Source organism: Hevea brasiliensis, chromosome 7 (assembly GCF_030052815.1).
Source record: "Hevea brasiliensis isolate MT/VB/25A 57/8 chromosome 7, ASM3005281v1, whole genome shotgun sequence".
Classification (NCBI taxonomy): Eukaryota; Viridiplantae; Streptophyta; class Magnoliopsida; order Malpighiales; family Euphorbiaceae; genus Hevea; species Hevea brasiliensis.
The window spans coordinates 104598028-104619234 of NC_079499.1; the positions used below are offsets into that span (position 1 = coordinate 104598028).

The window sequence follows — 21207 nt, forward strand, 5'->3', positions numbered from 1 at the left end:
TATGAGGCCTCCATCAAAAGAAATTAACTAATATTTTTACCCATGTCTTAAATGGCAGAAGGACAAGGAGTGCCACAATCCAGAAATGGCTTGGCAAAATCTCCAAGCGAATACCAAAAAGTCAAATTTATGAAGTAATCGGACCAATTAAAAACCAAGGATTCCTACGGAAGCTTATCATCCAATAGATGAGCCAAAATTTGGGGAAAAATGTTTTTTTTTTTTAAAAAGAAGAAAAATCGTTTTTTTCCTTTTCAGTCTATATTAAAGAAAGGTAGCAGCTGTCTCATTTCGCTCTTCGCTCTAACTGGTGGCTTGAGCTCTGCTTCTCTTTTCGGCGCTCTCTCCTCTCCCTTGGCGTCCTATTCCTCTTCTTGGTACGATTTTCCTGCATCCTCTCCTTGGTATGATTAGGGTTTCTTTCTCTTTGTGATTCTTTTATTTGGGTTTTCTTTTTTTGTTGGTTTTTTTTTAATTTTTTTTTGTGGGAAAAATTTGTGTTTTATCTTAGTCTATGTTTTTATTCTTTTTCTTTTGTTTTCGATGTTTCATATTTAAATAGTGTATGGTTTCTTTCTTTGATTCTGAAATTTTTCCTGCAGTTTCTTTGTGTGAAATTTAAATTTTTAATTATTGTGTTCAGATTCTTCATCTTTCGAGTTCTCAAAATTGATGTACTATTTTCTTTGACGACATATTTTGGCTTATATTTGATGATTTTGTTGAAATTTAAATTTCTAATTAATTTGTTCAAATGCTTTATCTTTCGATTTCTCAACTTTGATTGCCAGTGTTGTTTTGACGACATATCTTTGCTTATGTTTGATGATTTTGGGAAAATATTGGGTTTCAGTTTTTTTCTCTTCGGTCGATTTCTTTCCTGTGTGTCGTGTTTACAATAGAATCTGTCTAGGATCCTTGTATTGTTTATGTTCTGTAATGTACTTTTTGAGCCTAATAATGTTTAAAACAGGGTTTATATTGCACATCAAATGTCTTTTGATTTCTGCAAGAAAAATTGGGCATATCTTTGGTGTGACTTTGGGTTTATGAGCCGGGGGAGACTGTGGTGTTCGCAGAAGATAGTGTTTCGCCATTGGACTTGATGCTTTGTTTCCTGTTTTACTTCTGTTTAAAAGTTAGACATCTCGTTTAATCTTCTTTGCAAGAGGCAAAACTGCTTTGTAGGATTTAGGGATTTGGTGATCTTCTGTACAACCACTATTTTGATTGCGCCTTGAAGTAACACCGTATATTGGATTTAATAACTTCTGTACACAGTGGGCTTTTTTAACGCTTGAATTATGGGGAAAAAATCATTGCCTCCAGGGTTCCGGTTTCATCCTACTGATGTTGAACTTGTGAAGTACTATTTGAAGAGAAAAGTGATGGGGAAGAAGCTTCATTTTGATGCCATTGCAGAGGTCGATATTTACAAGTTTGCTCCTTGGGATCTTCCGGATAAATCTTGTTTGCGGACTGGGGATCTGAAGTGGTATTTCTTTTGCCCACGAGAGAAGAAATATGCAAGTGGAACTAGAATGAACCGTGCTACTGATTTGGGGTATTGGAAAACCACAGGCAAGGATAGATGTGTTCATTACAATGATGAAGTTGTGGGGATGATAAAAACCTTGGTTTTTCACAGAGGTAAAGCACCTAAAGGGGACCGAACGGATTGGGTTATGCATGAATATAGACTTGAAGACAAGGGGGTGGATCTCAGAGGATTTGCTCAGGATGCTTATGTGATCTGTTCAGTATTTAAGAAGGACGGTCCTGGCCCAAAAAATGGTGCCCAATATGGAGCACCGTTTAAAGAGGAAGACTGGGATGATGATGATGATGACGAGGAGGAGGAGGAGGAGGAGGAGGTGAATTGTGTTGAGGTTGCTACTTCTGTTGGCGTGTCTGCACTGGTGCCAGTTTATCAAAATAGTAACATTGTTACAAGCTCACATTTAGAAGGTGACGATGAGGAGGAGGTGAATTGTGCTGAGGTTGCTACTTCTGCTGGCATGACTGCACCAATGCCAGTTTATCAAAATGGTAACATTGGGACCAGCTCACATTTGTCAGAAAGCACATGCGTAGAATCTACTGTATTACTTCCATCTGAGTTACCATCTGAATCAAATGCTGCTGCTGTAGTTGGTGATAGTTATTTTCCATCAGCTGAGCCTGCCCAAGTTGGAAGTGAGAATGATGGTATTTTTGCAATGTTGGCTAACTTCTTAGAGGAAAGCCCATCCATTCAAAGTGAAAATGACATGAATGAAGTATGTGAATTTCTCTACTCTTTTTAACTGAAATGAAATGCCTAGTGTTTTCACTACTTAATGGTTTTGTTCCTTGTCTAATATTAGTTAGGCATGCAGGCAGTTTTCATGTGACTATGTTTGTTTCTGATTTTAGCAGTTCTTGGGTCATCTGATGTAACATATCTGATCTGGAATTTTTTTTACTTGAAATATTGATTTTAAAATTTTTAAATACAATTTGTCAATCTCAGTTTTATAGTATAGAAATGCTAGATTTGTTTTGCCTTTCCTCTTTTTTTTTTTTTTTTTTTAAGTTTTATGGCTCTTATATTTTTATTATCTGTTGAAATTGATTGAGATTGTTGTTTTAAAGCAGGTTCATGATATCAATCATGGTGGAAACAATGCAGTTAATCCCAATTCAAATGGAATCGATATTTATGATGGTTTAGGAGATCTGGGCAACCTGACTAGAATTGATGACGGTGCATATAGTACACTTGATTATACAGGTCCAGCTATGGACCAAATGCTTGGGAGCGATGATATGCAATATTTGGAGCTGATGGATCTTGATGCGCCTTTGGATCGCTCTACTGAACCTGGTGGATATGAACAAGTCCAAACTGGTGGCTTGCATGTTGATGAGAATCAATTCTTTAATGCAGAAGATTTGCATTGCGTTGTTAATTCTTGCAACTCTGCAGAGCTTTTCCATGGAACAGTCGGACATCCCCAGAGATGAGAAATCAAATTTCTGAGAAATGCTGGTTATTGATTTATTACAGAAATTCTTGTGTGATCTAACCGATGGCTGATTGACACACAACAAATATTTTCATTTTCACAACAATATTTTTAGGACCAGCACTACCATATTTTTAAAGCCTTATCTGCTATATGCTCCTTTCTTAGAAATTTTTAGGACTTGCTTATAATTTTCTATGTTTATTGAGAATATTAATTTTCATTTTCCGTGGAGAACTTTTAAAACTTGTTTATTTAGTAAGTTATTTTGAAAAATATTCATTTTCCAATCGCAAACACTATAAAACATGTTCCTGAATGATTATTTTCTGATTAGTATAATCTAGCTCTGTTCTTGTGGCATGCTAAGTACATTAAGTAAATGAAAATGCAAGCAAGATCAACTGTAGTAGAAAGGTAGTGGGTACAGTATATGAGAGGAGGAGGAGCGGAAAGGAATAACAGCAAAATACTGACGCAGAGCACATAGCATATGAGAGAAGAAATAGAGCGCTTAGTTTTGCTGTCAAAGGGGCTGGGGACTTTTGCACATTGCAATTCAAAACAAAGCAATCATACAAAAGGGCTTGCTGGACATACCTTTATAGTGCTTGGTGCTAAGCTCCAAGGATCGGAGGATCTGTCATCCAACTTGATATGAAAAAAGACTTCATTGTGTATTACAACTCAACCCACTTGAAGCAGCCACATCAGAAACATCGTCAGAACTAAGTAAGTTCACAAATAGATTATCCTCCAAATAACCTTTCCTTAATGAATGATTAGCACCACCTAATTTTACATTATTGTCCTCATTAGGCATCAATACCCAATTCCACAATTTAAATAATAGCAAAAAGGATGAAGAAGACAGGTCAGACATAAACAAAGAATTGGTCAACATGATAAATGTATTGCAATCCAGCTGAACCTCTGCCTCAATAATTTCTTATAGGTACATTTTGATTGTTTTAATGTCTCTATCCACAAAAAAACCATGGAGCATTATGTACATTAGGAGACATTACAATGAAAGAGAGCTAAAATGGTGCTGATAATGCATCTCTTATTTCAGCTAGAAGGTGATAAAGAGCGTGTATGCATTTGATTTCTCCACCTAACTCCATTGCTTCATCTTCATTTTGTGCCGCACTCACCACTGGCTCTAAGCCCTGCAAAAACCCAATTAGACCTATTAATTCACTCTTCCTTACCTTTTTTTTTTTACCTTTTTTTTTTAAATATCTTTTTAAATTTATAATATATGATCAAATTTTAAATTAAACATAAAAATAATGAATTTAAAATTAAAATATAATACATATTTAATTTGTAAGAAAATATAGATAATGACCCAACATAATTGCTAAGATTCATTTTTTTTTTGTTTAACTTTGATTAAAATTTGAATTTAAAATTTTATAATTTTAATTATTACATTTCAAATTATATGATCAATCAATGAACACCACTTATTATATCTACAAAAATATAGCTACAGAAAATTCTTAATTAATGTATTGGTTATTTAATTTCTTCATTATTACAATTAATATTGTCCATATCTCATATCTGCTCTTTCATATCAGCCCAATAGGTGAGGAGTCCTCCCTTCCTTCCCTGATTTCTTCCTTTCGTGATCTGTATAAATTCATGTTCACTGTCCATCCCTTAAAGACCCAAGTGCCCGTTTCGATGACTTGCACGTTCAGACATTTTTATCTTGGGCCATACTCATGGTTGGGGCCATATTTTGACACAATTATGAGGGCGTTAGACTAGATTAGCTAGTAAGTTAATTTAAATTTATAAATATTTATATTTTTAATTAATTATATATTTAATTAAATTATTTATAAATAGTTGATAAATAATTAAAAATATAAATTATAAATATATTTATTTTTTAAAATTATTAGAAAAAATTAGCTTAAATAATATTAATAGTTTGAGCCATATTCGAACACAATTACGAGAGCATTCGATTTATTATAAATCAATTTAAATTTATATATATTTAAAATTTTAATTAATTTTATGTTTAATTAAATTATTTATAAGTAACTGATAAATATATTTATTGTTAAAATAATTAAAAAAAATATTAAATGAAATATAGAGTAAAATTTTAAAATTAAATGAGAATAATAAAATAAAATACTTGATTAAATTAATTTATAATTATAAAAATAAAAGTTAATTCCTATGTTTATTTTTTAATTTATAAATTGAGCTCATAAATTTAAAAAATATTATAAACAAAGATTTCATTTTTAAAACTTATAAACTGATAAGTTAATTGATTTTACAAGCTTCTAATTTAAGATAAACACTCTCTAATCTCTGTCATCTGAATGTATTCTTAACTTCACTTCAAAAGGCATAGCTTGGCCACCACAAGCCTCACCTAAAGGCTCAAGAGATTTGATCAAAACCCACCCTACAGCAAAAGGTACCTGAAAACTAAAAATTCTACATCTCACTAATCTCACCGTTAAGGAGATCACACATCTACTTCCAATAGCTCCAACAATTCTATGAAATGACCTATATAAAGAGCTATTCCTTCCAGTATCAAATACATTATCCATTTTCAGTGCTCTAGTCAATAAGAGACTATTCTCTATTTATTATACTAAACTTCAGCATTGAAGTAGTTACTCAAGCCAATCATTCACCTTGCTTTCAGGTTCTACCCACATTTAAACTCACAGCAACACCATATACATCAACCATGCACAACGATGGATTTTTTTGCATAATATATTACAAAATATCAAAAATCACACTAAAAAAAAGGTGTTTGTGCTGATACTTACCTCTGTGAATATGCTCATAGCTTCGTCTGCACTTCTCGTATTCACCACATATAGAGCTGCCTCCTGCACACAAAGTTTTTGCATTCGACTATCTATTTTATATTGTCAATTACATGTAAACCCAACCACAATTCTTATTTGAGGAAATTAAATCAGTACTTTCAACTCAAAATTGAATTGAAATCGATTGTGAACTCTTTAAATTGAAAAAAAAAAAGAAAAAAGAATACCTTTGCACATTGGATTTGATCAATAGTGAGAGTCCTTGGCTCGTTTTCTATAGATGATTTTCTTTCAATCCTTACACCTAATCGGCCACTCTCCATTATTTAGAGAGAGAACAAGAGATTTTTTTTTTTTTTAAAAAAAAGGTGCAATGGTTTGAATTGTGTCCACCACCATACGTGAAAATGCAAAGCCCTCTCTTCCCTTATATATACACGAGTGAGGTCACATGAGAGTTGAAGGCAAGCTGCTACACCACGTAAAAGAAACGTGGCCACCTATAACTACAAAATATTCACACACGTGGCCTACTGGGGTTCGTTGGCTGTGCACGTGTATGGTGATAGTAACATGGTCTCAATCGAAGCAACCGCCTTTCCAAAGAAGGAAAATTTGAGTAATTTTTTTCTCATAGTTACGTGTCCATGTATCCTCCTACCACCTATAGGAAAGTGACACGGATGAGGAGACCTAGACACGCATGTGATAGCGATCTTGTTGATCGGCGCTGTTGATGGTATCGAGGGGAGAGTTTAAACGAGCTTTTCAAAAGTTGAGTTTAAACTTAATTATTAAAATTTAAAAGTGTGAAATTATATTGAGTTAAAAAGTTGAAAGGGGGGCACGATAATTATAATAAAATTTTAAATTAGATGTTATTATAAATAGTGTGTAATTAATTTTAATAAAAAATTATTAAAAAAAATAATTTAAAAAAATTTAGATGCTGTAACTTTATTTTTCAATATTAATTGTTATATTTTATATTTTTAAATAAAATATAAATATTGTTTTAGTAAATGACAAGGAAAATAAAGGGAGGGCATTCATCTAGAGCTGCCACCTAGACGGATTGTGGTTGATAGCTCAAGGACAAAGCGACTTGCAGCAATGGATTGACGAAAATTGTCTCTTCCAATAACAATCAATGTAAGGAAAAGTGAAGCATCTATAGAAAGAATACGAGAGTGGAAGAAGCAAGAAAGAGGGGTAAGAGGGTCTTTTGTGCTTAATAACAGTAAAAGTGCATCTTTTTTAGTATAATATAATGTTATAATAATTGATATTTTATATCATAATATTTTTATTATAAAAATTATTTTTTAATTTAAAATTAAATTAAATAAAAAATTAAAATATAAAATGTTATTAATTTTGTTTTCATAATTACTTTTAAAAAATAATAAATTACTAAATATTAAATTAAATTTTAATATTATATATAACCTAAACTTATTTTATTAGAGTTAAGTTAAATCGATTACCCATAAATACTTAATCTGTTGCTATTCTTTATTAAAATTGATAATTGACATAAAAGTTTTCATTTTTTTTATCATTTAGCTTAAAATTAATTAAATATATAGTAAATAAAATTAATATTGACTAAACGCACACATTAATTGAGATAAACAAAGTTTTTAAAATTGATTCAACCATTGAATTGGTGAACGCAGAAGGTTTACGAGTTAAGATTTAACTCGAGTCGAATTTTGGTTAAATAAGTATTAATTATTTTATAAAATTATAGTTAGAAAATAATAATAATAATAATAATAATAATAATAATAATAATAATAATAATAATGCTTAATTATAATTAGTAATTAATTATTTTATTAAATAACTGTTTAAAAAAATTAACAAAATTTTATATTGTAACTTTTTATTTAATTTAAAATTTAATTAAATATTTAGTAATTTATTATTTTCTTAAAGTAATTATTAAACAAAATTAATAACATTTTATATTTTAATTTTATATTTAATTAAAATTTAATTTAATTTTCAATTAAAAAATAATTTTTTATAATGAAAATGTTATGGTCTGCAATATTAATTATTATAACATTATATGTTAAAATAATATTTACATTTTACTTAAAAATATAAAATAAAACAATTAATAAAAAAAATAAAATTAGCTATCATAAATAGTGTTCAACTTTATTTAATTTTTTAATTAAAATTAATTACACACTATTCATAATAGTGTCCAGCTTCAAACGCTATTATAATTAGCATATCACCCTTTAAACTTTTCAATTCAATGTAATTTTACTCTTTTTAGCAATTAATTTCAAACTCATTTTTTTTTTTATATATTATTTTTTTTATTACCCCCTTCTAGTAAAAAACTCAGTTCCAACACGGGCTGCCGGGGGGGGAGGTGGAAAGGGGGTTGCTGCTGCAGAATTGCAGGCTGTGCTGGGCTCATTTTATGGGATGACTAATGAGACGGAGTTTATAGTCTTCGCAGGAGAGACATGTATTGTCTGTGAACCTGTTGACAGTTGTTCTCTTTATTTTAAAATGGAATTACAGCCCTTTTTTTTTTTTTTTTTAAATAAAGAAATTTCATTAAACCGGATCAACCATCAGAGCATTACAAACAAAATCAGGAGCGATAGAAATCCACTCCTTATGACTAAACTAAGAATTACAAGTTGTAGCCAATAAATGGGCAACTGCTCTCGCTGATTGCCTTACAAAGCAATGCAACGACTCCTTGAGCAAATTTCTACAATTATTAACAACTAAGCCAAAATAAAATCCATTCACCGACCATGTCCTTAAAGCCTGCACCAACCCCAGTGAATCAGTCTCCAAAGCCATGTTAGAAATGCCTTTTTCCTTCAACCAGCTCAAGCTTCGCAGAAACTTAGAGCTTCTGCAACTTTAGGATCCATAGGTCCACTCATCACTACTTGGGATGTTGCTCTAAACTGACCCACATCATCACGAAGAACCCACCCCAAGCCTAAACAATCTTCCCTCCCTAGTAACGCTGCATCAGTGTTACATTTCAACTAACCCCTTGAAGGAGGACACCACATAGCTAACCCATCTCTACCTGACTGATCACTACCCACAACAGGCGTATCTCTGCACAACACTTATGCCTTAATCCACTTGAATAAAAATACAACAGCTTCATTGACAATTTGTTCTGATCCCTTCTTCACATTATTCCACAAACAATTATTCCGACTTCTCCACAATACCCATAGAATCATGCAACACAGTTGCAGCTGCTCCTTACCCAGGTGATTAAATACACCAATAAACCAATCCCAAAACGAAGGACATTGATCCTCTAACAAGTAAAATCAAACTGATCCCTCCAACACCCTTTTGCCACAGGACAGTGTAGAAAAACATTGTTATATTTGTGGCTTTGAAATTTTGATATATTTTTCATGGACTCGAATTGTGACCCGACCTGAAAGTTTTTACTCTGCGACTTGATCGGGATAAAAAGTGAGATCTGTGGTGGTAGTAGCCTATGCCCGAAGCCTACCATTGACTTCCTTGGGGGTGCGAGGGCAACGCCCCCGTGGTATGGATCAGTATAAATATTGTAATATTCTACCATTTGCGGCAGAGTTGTGAGATATTCGAGAAATATACTGGGGTTAGGATTTGAGAGTTCTAATTGATTGTATCTTGCTGTTTTTCATCATACACGGGAAATACACTGGAACTTTTTCTCTTGTCTTGCCCGTGGATGTAGACCTTATGGTTAAACCACGTTAAATCCTATATTATTCTTTTGCTCTTTTCAATACTGTGTGATTGTGCGATTTGTGTGTGTACTTTAGATTTGCGTGCTTGTTATAACAAACTGGTATCAGAGCTTTGTGCGCAAAACCTAGGATTTACAGATGACATCGTCTTCAACAAAGTATGAGATGGAGAAGTTTGATGGTGGATCGAGTTTCAATCTATGGAAGATTAAAATTAAATCTTTCTTGATCCTACAAGGTCTATGGAAAGCAATCGATGATAACTTTCTAGAAGGTATGAAAGAGGCGAAGAAGGCTAATCTAAAGGAGAGAGCCTTGAGTGCAATTTTCATGAGCGTAACTGATAATGTCCTATGCAAGATTGCTGGTGAAAGCTCAGCATCTACTGCATGGAAGAAATTAGAGGAGTTGTACTTTGCCAAATCGCTGACCAACTGCCTGTATCTGAAGAAAAGGCTTTACAATCTAAGAATGAGCGAAGGTACATCCATTAAAGAACATCTGGATAAATTCAATTCAATTATTATGGATCTGAAGAATATTAATATTAAGATTGATAGTGAGGATCAGGCCCTTATTGTGTTATGTTCTTTGCTACCCTCCTATGAAACTTTTGTTGATACTCTGTTGTATGGAAAAGACAGTATTTCACTAGACGATGTTAGTAATTCTCTAAAATCGAAGGAGTTGAAAAAGAATTTTTCAGATAATAGAGAAAGATTTGAGCGGGAAGGTTTGGTGAGCAGGGGAAGAACACATTCAAGGGAGAGTTCTTCCAGCAGGAAGAAATCTAAGGCCAGATCTAAGTCAAGAATGAAAAAGGCCAATTGTTTTGAGTGCGGGGAGCAAGTTCACTACAGGAGAGACTCTCCCAAGTTGAAAAATAAAAAGGGAAAGCAACCAGAAAGTTCTGCGAATGTGGTTGATAATTTTATTGTTTCTTATGGTGATGACAGTGCTGGAGAAATTTTATCCGTGAGTTCAAATCATAGACAAAATTCCTGGATTCTTGATACTGGTGCTACTTATAACATGTGTCCACACAGAAACTGGTTTGTCACTTACAAATAGATGAGTGGCAAGGTGTTTCTGGGCAATGATCGTGCATTATTTGTTGAAGGAATTGGTAATATCAGATTGAGGATGTTTGATAGCGTTGTCAGAACTAAAGAGTGTTGGCATGTTCTAGGATTAAAGAGGAACTTGATTTCTCTTGGGACACTTAACTCTCATGGATTCAGATACCTTGCAGAGAATGGAGTTCTCAAAGAGTGCAAGGGCTCTATGTTACTCATGAAGAGCAGTTTGATTTCAGGATTGTATTTTCTTCAAGGCAGTACAGTTTCAGGGGAAGCTGCAGTAGCATGAAGGAGCGGAAGCATGTAAATTGTTAGATTAGAGCATTGAATTTCAAAAATTTCTTTTAGGGTTTCATGCATCATATAACATCCATTATCTGCCTAATTAATCTCAATGTTTAATTGCATATTAAAAACACTTTTAATATGTATTAGGATTTATGTTTGCCATTTAAGATTTTTAAATTAATAAATTAATTCAATTGAACCCTAGTTTGAAAGAAGAAAATGTCCACTAACCTTTTGATGCACAAGTGATGTAATTGCCACCTTTAGGAGGCACTTAGGACCCCAATTGTTGTCCCTCTAGCTTGTCCACACCAAGATCACTAATGGGCATCCCCTAAATCAGCTTCTCAAGCCTTGCCAACCAATTGTAATTTAGGTTTTTGCCTTTAGAGAGGTTGTAGATGTGTATAGGACACTATAAACAATTTCTAGCAATTTTAATTCAACGAAAATAATTGATTTCTCTTTGAATTAATGAGAAAAGATGAAGAGAGGAGAGGGAGCTAAAGGTGGCGGCACCTATAGACAAAGAAGAAGAATGAGTTTTATTTTTTCTTTCTTTTCCCTTTTATAATTAGGTCATCACTTAAAACCCTTGCCACATGTCATCACCACATTGCATCTTAATTTTAATTGACTTAATCACATTAAGCCAAGTGTCAAAGCTAGACTTAATCTTAAATTTGATCATCTTACATGATTGGAAGACAAATGGCAAGCTTATATGGTGCCATGTGTCACCATTTCATGGTGCCATGTGTCACCATTTCATGGTGCTATATGTCACCCTGTGAAATGACCAAATTACCCTTATATTTTAATTTTGAGTTCTCAACCCAAAATCATTATTTCTCCTCTTCTAATCAATTTATATCAAATATAAATTAATTAATTAATCTCTATTAATTAATTTCTCATAATTAAATTCATATTTAAACACTTTAAATGTAAATTTAACTTGTACTATACATCCAATAACCTAGATTTAGTTTCAAGCCATGCTAGGGACTTTGCAATTTTATTGCAAACCAAACCTATTTAATTAATCAATTAAACTCTTCAATTAATCAATTAAATCACATTTAACTTGGTGATTAACTTGTGTATGTGTGTGACTTACTAGGCTCATCACTAATTGGCAATGAGATATGATATTAACTCTTAATATCATCAAAACTCTTTCTTACCATAAATGATTTCTCTAAATCATTTTAGGCATCTCATAGACCATGGTTGACACCTAGTATAGCATGCCATGGCCACCCAATCAGTAACAAGGAATACCTTTGAATGAACCTATAATCATATGTTACTATACACTAGAATCTTTCTGTTACAAAATCCTCATTCGAACTGGAGTCATGGTTTATGTTAAACCCAATTTACTATAAATATTATATTCTCTTTTAATTTTAGTTCTTGATTAATTAGATTTTCTTGTCAGAAACTCTTTTCTGACTAAATCTGTCTGTTCTGGTCAGGAACTTGAAACATCAAGAACAATTAAATGAACATAGGACTTTATCCCTATTTACTTAGGGTAACAGATTCCATCTTGATCAACACCTACCTCTATATATAACTAGTAGGAGCCAACACATGCCCATATACCCATACACAGTACAAGTATGAAAGCAGTATCAAATCAAATCACCTATATACAAGATAATTGTGTTATCTCAGGTTTAAAGATTATATGCACTGATATGATATATGACAATGCATTGACAAGAGTAAACTCTATGTGCTTGTCATATGTGTCACTGGTTTGGCCTACTTATCATGTATAAGTGCCTATCATGTTTGTTATATGGCATGAGACTCACCATTCCATCTTATTTATATCTCATATAAATACCTTGGGAATAAACATGATTATAATATTTCTGGATAAGTCATGTCCTTATTGTGAAGTATCCTCGATTGTGAACCAATTTATGATACTTTGTGCTAGAAATACTGTTACTCATATTCTTAACAACTTAAGAATATAATTTCTAACAAAATATCAATGGACCTTTAAACCAATTTATGATACTTTGTGCTAGAAATACTGTCACTCATATTCTTAACAACTTAAGAATATAATTTCTTACAAAATATCAATGGACATTTTCTATTATACATAAATACATTATGTAAACGAAAAAGTAAAATTGCCTTTTATTAATAAAATATGTACAAGATACATACTAAATGATATGCTCTAGGGTATACTACTAACAATCACCCACTAGCACTAGAGCCATTCATTACAATATCTTATACCCATCTTCTCAAGATGTCTGTCTAACTGAGCTTGTGACATAGGCTTCGTGAATAGATCAGCTAGATTTTCAGCTGATGCTATTTTCTGTATGGCTACATCGCGTCGCCCAACTATTTTTCTGATAATGTGGTAGTGCCTTTCTATGTGTTTGGATTTCTGATAAGACCGAGGTTCCTTAGCTTGTATGATTGCTCCATTATTGTCACAGTAGAGTGGAACTGCTGACTCAATGGAAGGAACTTCTTTATCCAAACAGCTTCTTTTGCAACATCTGATGCAACAATATACTCAACCTCTGTAGTGGAATCAGCAGTCGTACTCTATTTGAAACTCTTCCAACTGACGCACCTCCATTACAAATAAACACAAACCCAGAGGTAGACTTTCTATCATCGATATCTGATTAGAAATCAGAATCAGTATAACCATCCAATTGCAAGTCACCACCTCCATAAATCAAGAATAATCCTTAGTTCTTCTCAAGTACTTAAGGATATTCTTGACAGCTGTCCAATGTTCCAAACCTGGATTGGATTGAAACCTGCTAGTCAAACTAACAGCATGTGCGATATCCGGCCTAGTACACATCATTGCATACATTAAACTTCCAATAGCTGAAGCATATGGAATCTTGGCCATTTTATCTCTTTCTTCAGGTGTCTTTGGAGATATTTCTTTAGAAAGGTGGATACCATATCTCACTAGTAACAATCCTTTCTTGGAATCAAGCATGTTAAACCTCTTTAACACCTTTTTCAATTATAGACTTTGAGATAAACCAATTATTCTTTTCGCTCTATCTCTATAGATGTGAATTCCAAGAATATAGGTTGCCTCCCCTAAGTCTTTCATGGAGAATGTATTTGACAACTATACCTTTACAGCTGTCAACATACCTATGTCATTACCTATCAACAGAATATCATCCACATATAAGACAAAGAAAGTGATAGCACTATCACTAACCTTCTTATATACACATGGTTTATCCACATTTTTTATAAAACCAAATGATTTAATGGCTTCATCAAAATGGATGTTCTAACTCCTCGAAGCTTGTTTCAACCCATAAATGGATCGCTTTAGCTTGCACACCTTGGAACCATCTTGGGATTCAAAACCCCTAAGTTGTTCCATGAAAATATTTTCTTCAATGAATCCATTGAGCATCCATCTGCCAAATATCATAATCATAGTATGCAGCTATTGCTAATAGAATCCTGATTGATTTAAGCATGGCAACAGGCGAGAAAGTCTCCTCATAGTCGATTCCTTGCCTCTGGCAAAACCCTTTTGCTACTAGCCTTGCTTTATAGGTCTCTACTTTTCCATCAGAACCAATTTTTTTCTTGAAAACCCATTTATTCCCTATAGGTACAATACCTTCAGGTGAGTCAATAAGATCCCAAACTTGATTCTTATACATGAAATCAATTTCGGATTTCATAGCTGCAATCCATTTTGAAGAGTCTATATCTGATATAGCTTCTTCATAGGTAAGTGAATCATCTTCATGATCTACTTCTTCATGAGTAAACAACTCTTGTTCATCTTCATGAAGGAAAACATATCTCACTGGTGGGTGAGATATCCTAATTGATCTGCGAGGAATTACTGTAGATGTTTCATCAATAGGTGTAGGTTGACTAAATGGATCTATATCCATTTAATCTATTGGTTGGTCAGAATTCTCCAATTCTAACTCTATTTGTGTTCATTTGCCTCCTTCTTGAATAAACTGTTGTTCAAGAAATGTAATCTCTATTTACCACAACCTTTTGTGATGTAGGCAAATAAAAATAATATCCAAAACTCTCTTTTGAATATCTAACAAATCGACATTTTTCTGATCTAGTTTTCAATTTATCAGTGTTCAGCTTTTTGACATAAGCTGAACAATCCCAAATCTTAACATGCTTAAGACTTGGTTTTCTTCCATAACTCATAAGGTGTGGCAGAAACTGATTTTGATGGAATCCTATTCAGAATATGCAAAGCTGATTCTAATGCAAATCCCCAAAAAGAGATTGGCATATCAGTATAGCTCATCATACTATGTACCATATCTAATAGGGTACGATTTTTCCTTTTAGATACACCATTCAGCTGTGGCGTTCCTGGAGGAGTTAGCTGGGAAACAATGCCATGCTCTTTCAACTATTCATCAAATTCAGTACTTAAGTATTCACCTCCACGATCTGATCGAAGAGTTTTAATACTTTTTCCTGTTTGATTTTCTACTTCAAATTTAAAATCCTTGAACTTTTTAAAGGATTCATGTTTGTATTTCATTAAATACAAATACCCAAACCTTGAATTATCATCAGTAAAGGTAATAAAGTAATGAAAATCGCTTCTAGCTATTTCCTTAAATGGACCACATACATCACTATATATTAGCTCCAAAATATTTTCAGCTCTTAGTCATTGTCCAGCAAAGGGTGATCTAGTCATTTTGCCCTGAAGGCAGGATTCACAAGTTGGAGTAGGTTCAGAACCCAATGAGGATAAAATCTCCATTTTCTCCAATTTTGTAATCCTATCTTCTGCAATATGACCTAATCTTAAGTGTCAAATATATTTTGAACTTGAGTCGATTTTCATCATGACATTGCATTCTTTTAGATTGCTTGCATTCATTTTGTATTTATCATTATTATCCAAATAATAAAGACCATCATGCATATAACCCAAGCCAACATATTTATTTCTAAAATAAATATTGCAAACATCATCTGTGAACTGAAATTCATAACCATTTCTAGTCAAACTAGATATAAAAATGATATTCTTAAAAGCATTAGGCACATACAAAATATTATTCAAACACAAAACATGTCCACACATGTAAAAAAATTTAGATCCTATGGCTAAAGCTTCAACAATTGAGCCATCGCCAATCCGAAGTCTAACATCTCTAGCATGCAAGCTGCTACTGTTTTGCTAGTTTCTGCATATCATAAAAAATGTGAGAACTAGCACCAGTATCTAAAACCCAAGCTGTAGATGAACTATGAGCATCATCAGCATCTAAATAACAAGATATAGACATACCTTCTGAAGGTGTATCCTTCTTTTCCTTCAAAGAAGCAAGATACTCTGGGCAGTTTCTTTTCCAGTGCCCATCCTTCTGGCAGTGGAAACACTTTCCTTTGCCTCCATCAACTTTAATCTTCCCTTTCTGTTTGGCTATATTCTTGGAAGGTCCTGGAATTTGAGGTTTCTTTTTCTTATTGCCCTTCTTCTTGTTAGACTTTCCAGTAGAAGAAGATGCAATCAAAGTTACCTCTTTTCCTTTATTGCTCGGCATATTCTTTTGGGCAATAACAAGCATGTTAAGTAAACTAGCCAAGGTATATTCCTGCTTAGTCATATGGAAATTTATCACAAAATTCCCAAATGACTCAGGTAGGGACTGAAGGATCAAATCCGTCTGCAGTTAGAAATCCATGTTAAAGTCAAGATATTCCAGCTGCTCAATAAGCCGAATCATCTTGTGGACATGATCCTCAACATTCTGTCCCTCAGACATCCTCATGCGAAATAGCTGTCCAGATATCTCATACCTAGCATTCCTACTGTGCTCACCATACAACTCTTGCAGGTGAAGGAGGATCTCACTTGCATATTGCATATTTTCATATTGCTTCTGTAACTCATTACTCATAGAAGCAAGCATGTAACACTTGGCTCTCATATCATGCTCCTTCCACTTGTCCAAAGTATCATGTTCCTCTTGAGTGGCCTCTGGAGGTAAGAGACCAAGAACCTTTGAGTCTAGAACATATCCAATACGTTTTAAGTTCAAGACAAGTTTTAAATTTCTTAGCCAATCAGAAAGATAAGGTCCTGTCAACCTATTGTGATCAAGTATGCTCGCAAGGATATTGGATGGTGGTGGTTGTTGTGTGCTCATTATTATCAGAAGAATAACTGTAAAAAATAACTAGATTAATTAGTAAATGTGTCAAGTAATTAGCCAAAATAATTATGGTCTTTTAATTAAATTGGTCCTCCCACTAACTTAGCAAATCCTACACCTCCAAAGTAAGAAACAGAAATCCTAGTTGGATGGATTTCTAGTGAGTGATTGAATTCTTATAGTCTTATTAATCATCCTCGGGCACATCCATTATTGGAATTACAATAAACTATAAGTGAGCAACTCCTTGCTCATCACATCTCATGTGAGGTTCAATCCTTTACCTAGCCCCTAATGCTCAAAATCTCAGGCACATCCATTATTGACTTATCTTGCATTAGTTAAGTTGATCTCATTGAGCCAGTAAACATGCAAATAATTTTAATGTCCTCAGGCACATCCATTATTGGCCACCAAACCATTTACATATTTACAACATCTCATGCTTAATAATTATTCTTAAGAAACCTCTTAAATTAATTGCATCATATGCAAGTATTTAAAATTTCTTAAAATAATTACCTCAATGGAGGGCCCATGATATAATTACCTTAATTATATGATTTTCAACTTAATCATTTGTTTGGAAGATTTAGTGGTCGGCTTAATTACTATTATGGTCTCACTTTGCACATTATCCAATTAGCATGCATATATCATATACTTGTATATATTCCCATACATCTCATGCATACATGGATAAACATATAAAATGGTATGATCATGGACTTTCTAAGGGATTTAATTCTGAGCCACCAAGAATTGAATCAGGGCATTCCTAGGTGCATTTCATTCATTCATATTACAAGAGTTGCTGAAGGAGTACATAATCAATACTTAATCTTGAATTCCTCCCACTGGTCCCACCAATGCTCTTGACCTCCTTGATCTTCTTGCAATCCAATTACATTGTAATTCTTGGCATACCAAGGCGAATTTATAAGAACATGGATTTTAAAGTCCTCAAATAAATGAAATTATAATCCAAAATTATTACAACACTTATAATACATACCACCAAAATAAATTAATTAATTTACAACCCAAAGAAAAATAAAAGAAATAAATCCAATCACATTGGTCTTTTATTGTCCATGATCATCCATCATGCATATTATCGTTTAATAATTAAATAAAATATACATACTAAAATTAAATTGAATATCTCATATTCAACTAAAAAATTCAGATTTGAATCTCATTCAAACAAATTTAAAAATTCAGATTTGAATCTCATTCAATCAAATTTAAAAATTCAGATTTAAATCTCATTCAAACAATTGAATCAAAATTTAATTGTGTGATTAAAATTCTTAATTAAATGATTTAATTAAGTAAGGGCCTAATTATGGGCCTCAAAACCAAGCCCATGCATCAAGCCCAAAACCATGCGCATGGTTGAAGGGACCAAAGCATGCGCACCATTGGTGCACTTCATTATGCTGCCACCTTTGTTGGTCCAACCAGCAATGAATCAATTAATTTTTTATCAAATCACACAATTAAATCAAATATTAAACAATCTAAATGGCAAATATAATGGCTCTGATACCAATTGAAGGAGCAGAAGTATGTAAATTGTTAGATTAGAGCATTGAATTTCAAAAATTTCTTCTAGGGTTTCATGCATTATGCAACATCTATTATGTGCCTAATTAATCTCAATGCTAAATTGCATGTTAAAAACACTTTTAATATGTATTAGGATCCATGTTTATCATTTAAGATTTTTGAATTAACAAATTAATTCAATTGAACCCTAGTTTGAAAGAAGAAAATGTGCACTAACCTTTTGATGCACAAGTGATATAATTGCCACCTTCAGGAAGCACCTAGAACCCCAATTATTGTCCCTCTAGCTTGTCTACACTAATATCACCAATGGACAGCCCCTAAATCAGCTTCTCAAGCCTTGCCAACCAATTGTAATTTAGGTTTTTGCCTTTAGAGAGGTTGTAGATGTGTATAGGACACTAAAAACAATTTCTAGCAATTTTAATTCAAAGAAAACAATTGATTTCTCTATGAATTAATGAGAAAAGATGAAGAGAGGAGAGGGAGCTAAAGGTGGTGGCACCTATAGACAAAGAAGAAGAATGAGTTTTATTTTTCTTTCTTTTCCCTTTTATAATTAGGTCATTACTTAAAACCCTTGCCACACGTTATCACCACATTGCATCTTAATTTTAATTGACTTAATCACATTAAGCTAAGTCTCAAAACTAGACTTAATCTTGACTTTGATCATCTTACATGATTAGAAGACAAATGGCAAGTTTATATGGTGCCATGTGTCACCATCTCATGGTGCCACATGTCACCCTATGAAATGACCAAATTACCCTTATATTTTAATTTTGAGTTCTCAATAAAAAATCATTATTTCTTCTCTTCTAATCAATTTATATTAAATATAAATTAATTAATTAATCTTTATTAATTAATTTATCATAATTAAATTCATATTTAAACACTTTAAATATAAATTTAACTTGTACTATACATCCAATAGCCTAGATTTGATTTCAGGCCATGCTAGAGACTTTGCAATTTTATTGCAAACCAAACCTATTTAATTAATCAATTAAACTCTTTAATTAATCAATCAAATCACATTTAACTTGGTGATTAACTTGTGTATGTGTGTAACTTACTAGGCTCATCACTAATTGACAATGAAATATGATATTAACTCTTAATATCATCAGAGCTCTTTCTTACCATAAATGATTTCTTTAAATCATTTTAAGCATCTCATTGACCATGGTTGACACTTAGCATAGCATGCCATGGCCACCCAATTAGTAACAAGGAATACCTTTGAATGAACTTATAATCAATCATATGTTACCATGCACTAGAATCTTTCTATTACAAAATCCTAATTCGAGCTGGAGTTATGGTTTATGTCAAACCCTATTTGCTATAAATATTATGTTCTCTTTTAATTCCAGTTCTTGATTAATTAGATTTTCTTGTCAGAAACTCTTTTCTGACTAAATCTGTCTTTCCTTGCCAGGAACTTGAAACATCAAGAAAAATTAAATAAACATAGGACTTTATCCCTATTTACTTAGGGTAACAGATTCCTTCTTGATCAACACCTACCTCCATATATAACTATTAGGAGCCAACACATGCCCATATACTCATACACAGTACAAGTATAAAAGCAGTATCAAAATCAAACCACCTATATACAAGATAACTGTGTTATCTCAGGTATAAAGATTATATGCACTGATATGACATATGACAATGCATTGATAAGAGTAAACTCCATGTGCTTGTCATATGTATCACTGGTTTGACCTATTTATCATGTATAAGTGCCTATTATGTTTGTTATATGGCATGAGACTCACCATTTCATCTTATTTATATCTCATATAAATACCTTGGGAATAAATATGATTACAATCTTTTTGAATAAGTCATATCCTTATTATGAAGTATCCTAGATTGTGAACTAATTTATGATACTTTGTGCTAGAAATACTGTCACTCATATTCTTAACAATTTAAGAATAGAATTTCTAACAAAATATCAATGGACATTTTCTATTATACATAAATACATTATGTAAACGAAAAAGTGAAATTATCTTTTATTAATAAAATATGTACAAGATACATACTAAATGATATGCTCTAGGGCATACTAATAATATAGCATCCGGAAGCAATAATCAGAATCAGACTCAATTATGGCATATGCGTCTTAGTTATATGAGTGAAAGAGGATTATCTGTGTTAAGCAAGTGGGATTTATTGGACGGGCATAAAACAGAATCTATGGACTTTTGTGAACACTGTGTGTTTGGCAAACATACTAGGGTGAAGTTCGATAAAAGGGTAGTGTGCAAGACCATAGGAATGGTGGATTATATCCACTCAGATCTATGGGGTCCTAACAGAATTTCTTCCAAGAGCGGTGCCAGTTACTTCATGACCTTGATTGATGATTACTCTCGGATGGTGTGGGTGTATTTTTTGAAAATAAAAGATGAGGCATTTTCAACCTTTGTAAAGTGGAAGACGATGATTGAGAAGTAGACAGAAAAGAAGGT

At 32.8% G+C, this 21207-nt stretch overlaps 2 protein-coding genes across 5 annotated transcripts; one reads left to right on the forward strand and one right to left on the reverse strand.

Annotated features, from left to right (window-relative positions):
• Positions 1-223: 223 nt before the first annotated feature.
• On the forward strand, positions 224-3284 carry LOC110665141 (NAC domain-containing protein 82). Of its 3 annotated transcripts, none has more exons than XM_021825145.2 (3): positions 224-377; positions 974-2279; positions 2635-3284. In XM_021825145.2, exons 2-3 carry the CDS (start codon positions 1305-1307, stop codon positions 3004-3006), a joined length of 1347 nt encoding a protein of 448 aa, XP_021680837.2. In that variant the 5' UTR covers positions 224-377; positions 974-1304; the 3' UTR covers positions 3007-3284. The 3 variants fall into 3 exon arrangements, with proteins under 3 accessions (XP_021680837.2, XP_021680839.2, XP_021680838.2); XM_021825147.2 differs by having other exon boundaries at positions 2638-3284; XM_021825146.2 differs by having other exon boundaries at positions 257-404.
• A 35-nt stretch (positions 3285-3319) lies between these two features.
• LOC131181604 (uncharacterized) lies at positions 3320-6228 on the reverse strand. 2 transcript variants are annotated; one of them, XM_058150440.1, is made up of 3 exons: positions 6058-6228; positions 5828-5915; positions 3320-3800 (listed from the first exon to the last, which is right to left on the reverse strand). In XM_058150440.1, the coding sequence occupies exons 1-3, from the start codon at positions 6151-6153 to the stop codon at positions 3679-3681; spliced, it is 306 nt and encodes a 101-aa protein (XP_058006423.1). In that variant the 5' UTR covers positions 6154-6228; the 3' UTR covers positions 3320-3678. The 2 variants fall into 2 exon arrangements, with proteins under 2 accessions (XP_058006423.1, XP_058006424.1); XM_058150441.1 differs by lacking the exon at positions 3320-3800 and adding an exon at positions 3902-4180 and having other exon boundaries at positions 5828-5890.
• Positions 6229-21207: the final 14979 nt, after the last annotated feature.

Bases quoted from the DNA above. Each gene is read 5' to 3' on its own strand.
- LOC110665141 (XM_021825145.2), top strand. From the start codon at position 1,305: ATGGGGAAAAAATCATTGCCTCCAGGGTTCCGGTTTCATCCTACTGAT. The intron at 2,280-2,634 runs GTATGTGAATTT...GTTGTTTTAAAG, and splicing joins GTGAAAATGACATGAATGAA to CAGGTTCATGATATCAATCA.
- LOC131181604 (XM_058150440.1), bottom strand. From the start codon at position 6,153: ATGGAGAGTGGCCGATTAGGTGTAAGGATTGAAAGAAAATCATCTATA. The intron at 5,916-6,057 runs GTATTCTTTTTT...TAAAATAGATAG, and splicing joins ATCAAATCCAATGTGCAAAG to TCGAATGCAAAAACTTTGTG. The intron at 3,801-5,827 runs GTAAGTATCAGC...ATGTAAAATTAG, and splicing joins CTATGAGCATATTCACAGAG to GTGGTGCTAATCATTCATTA.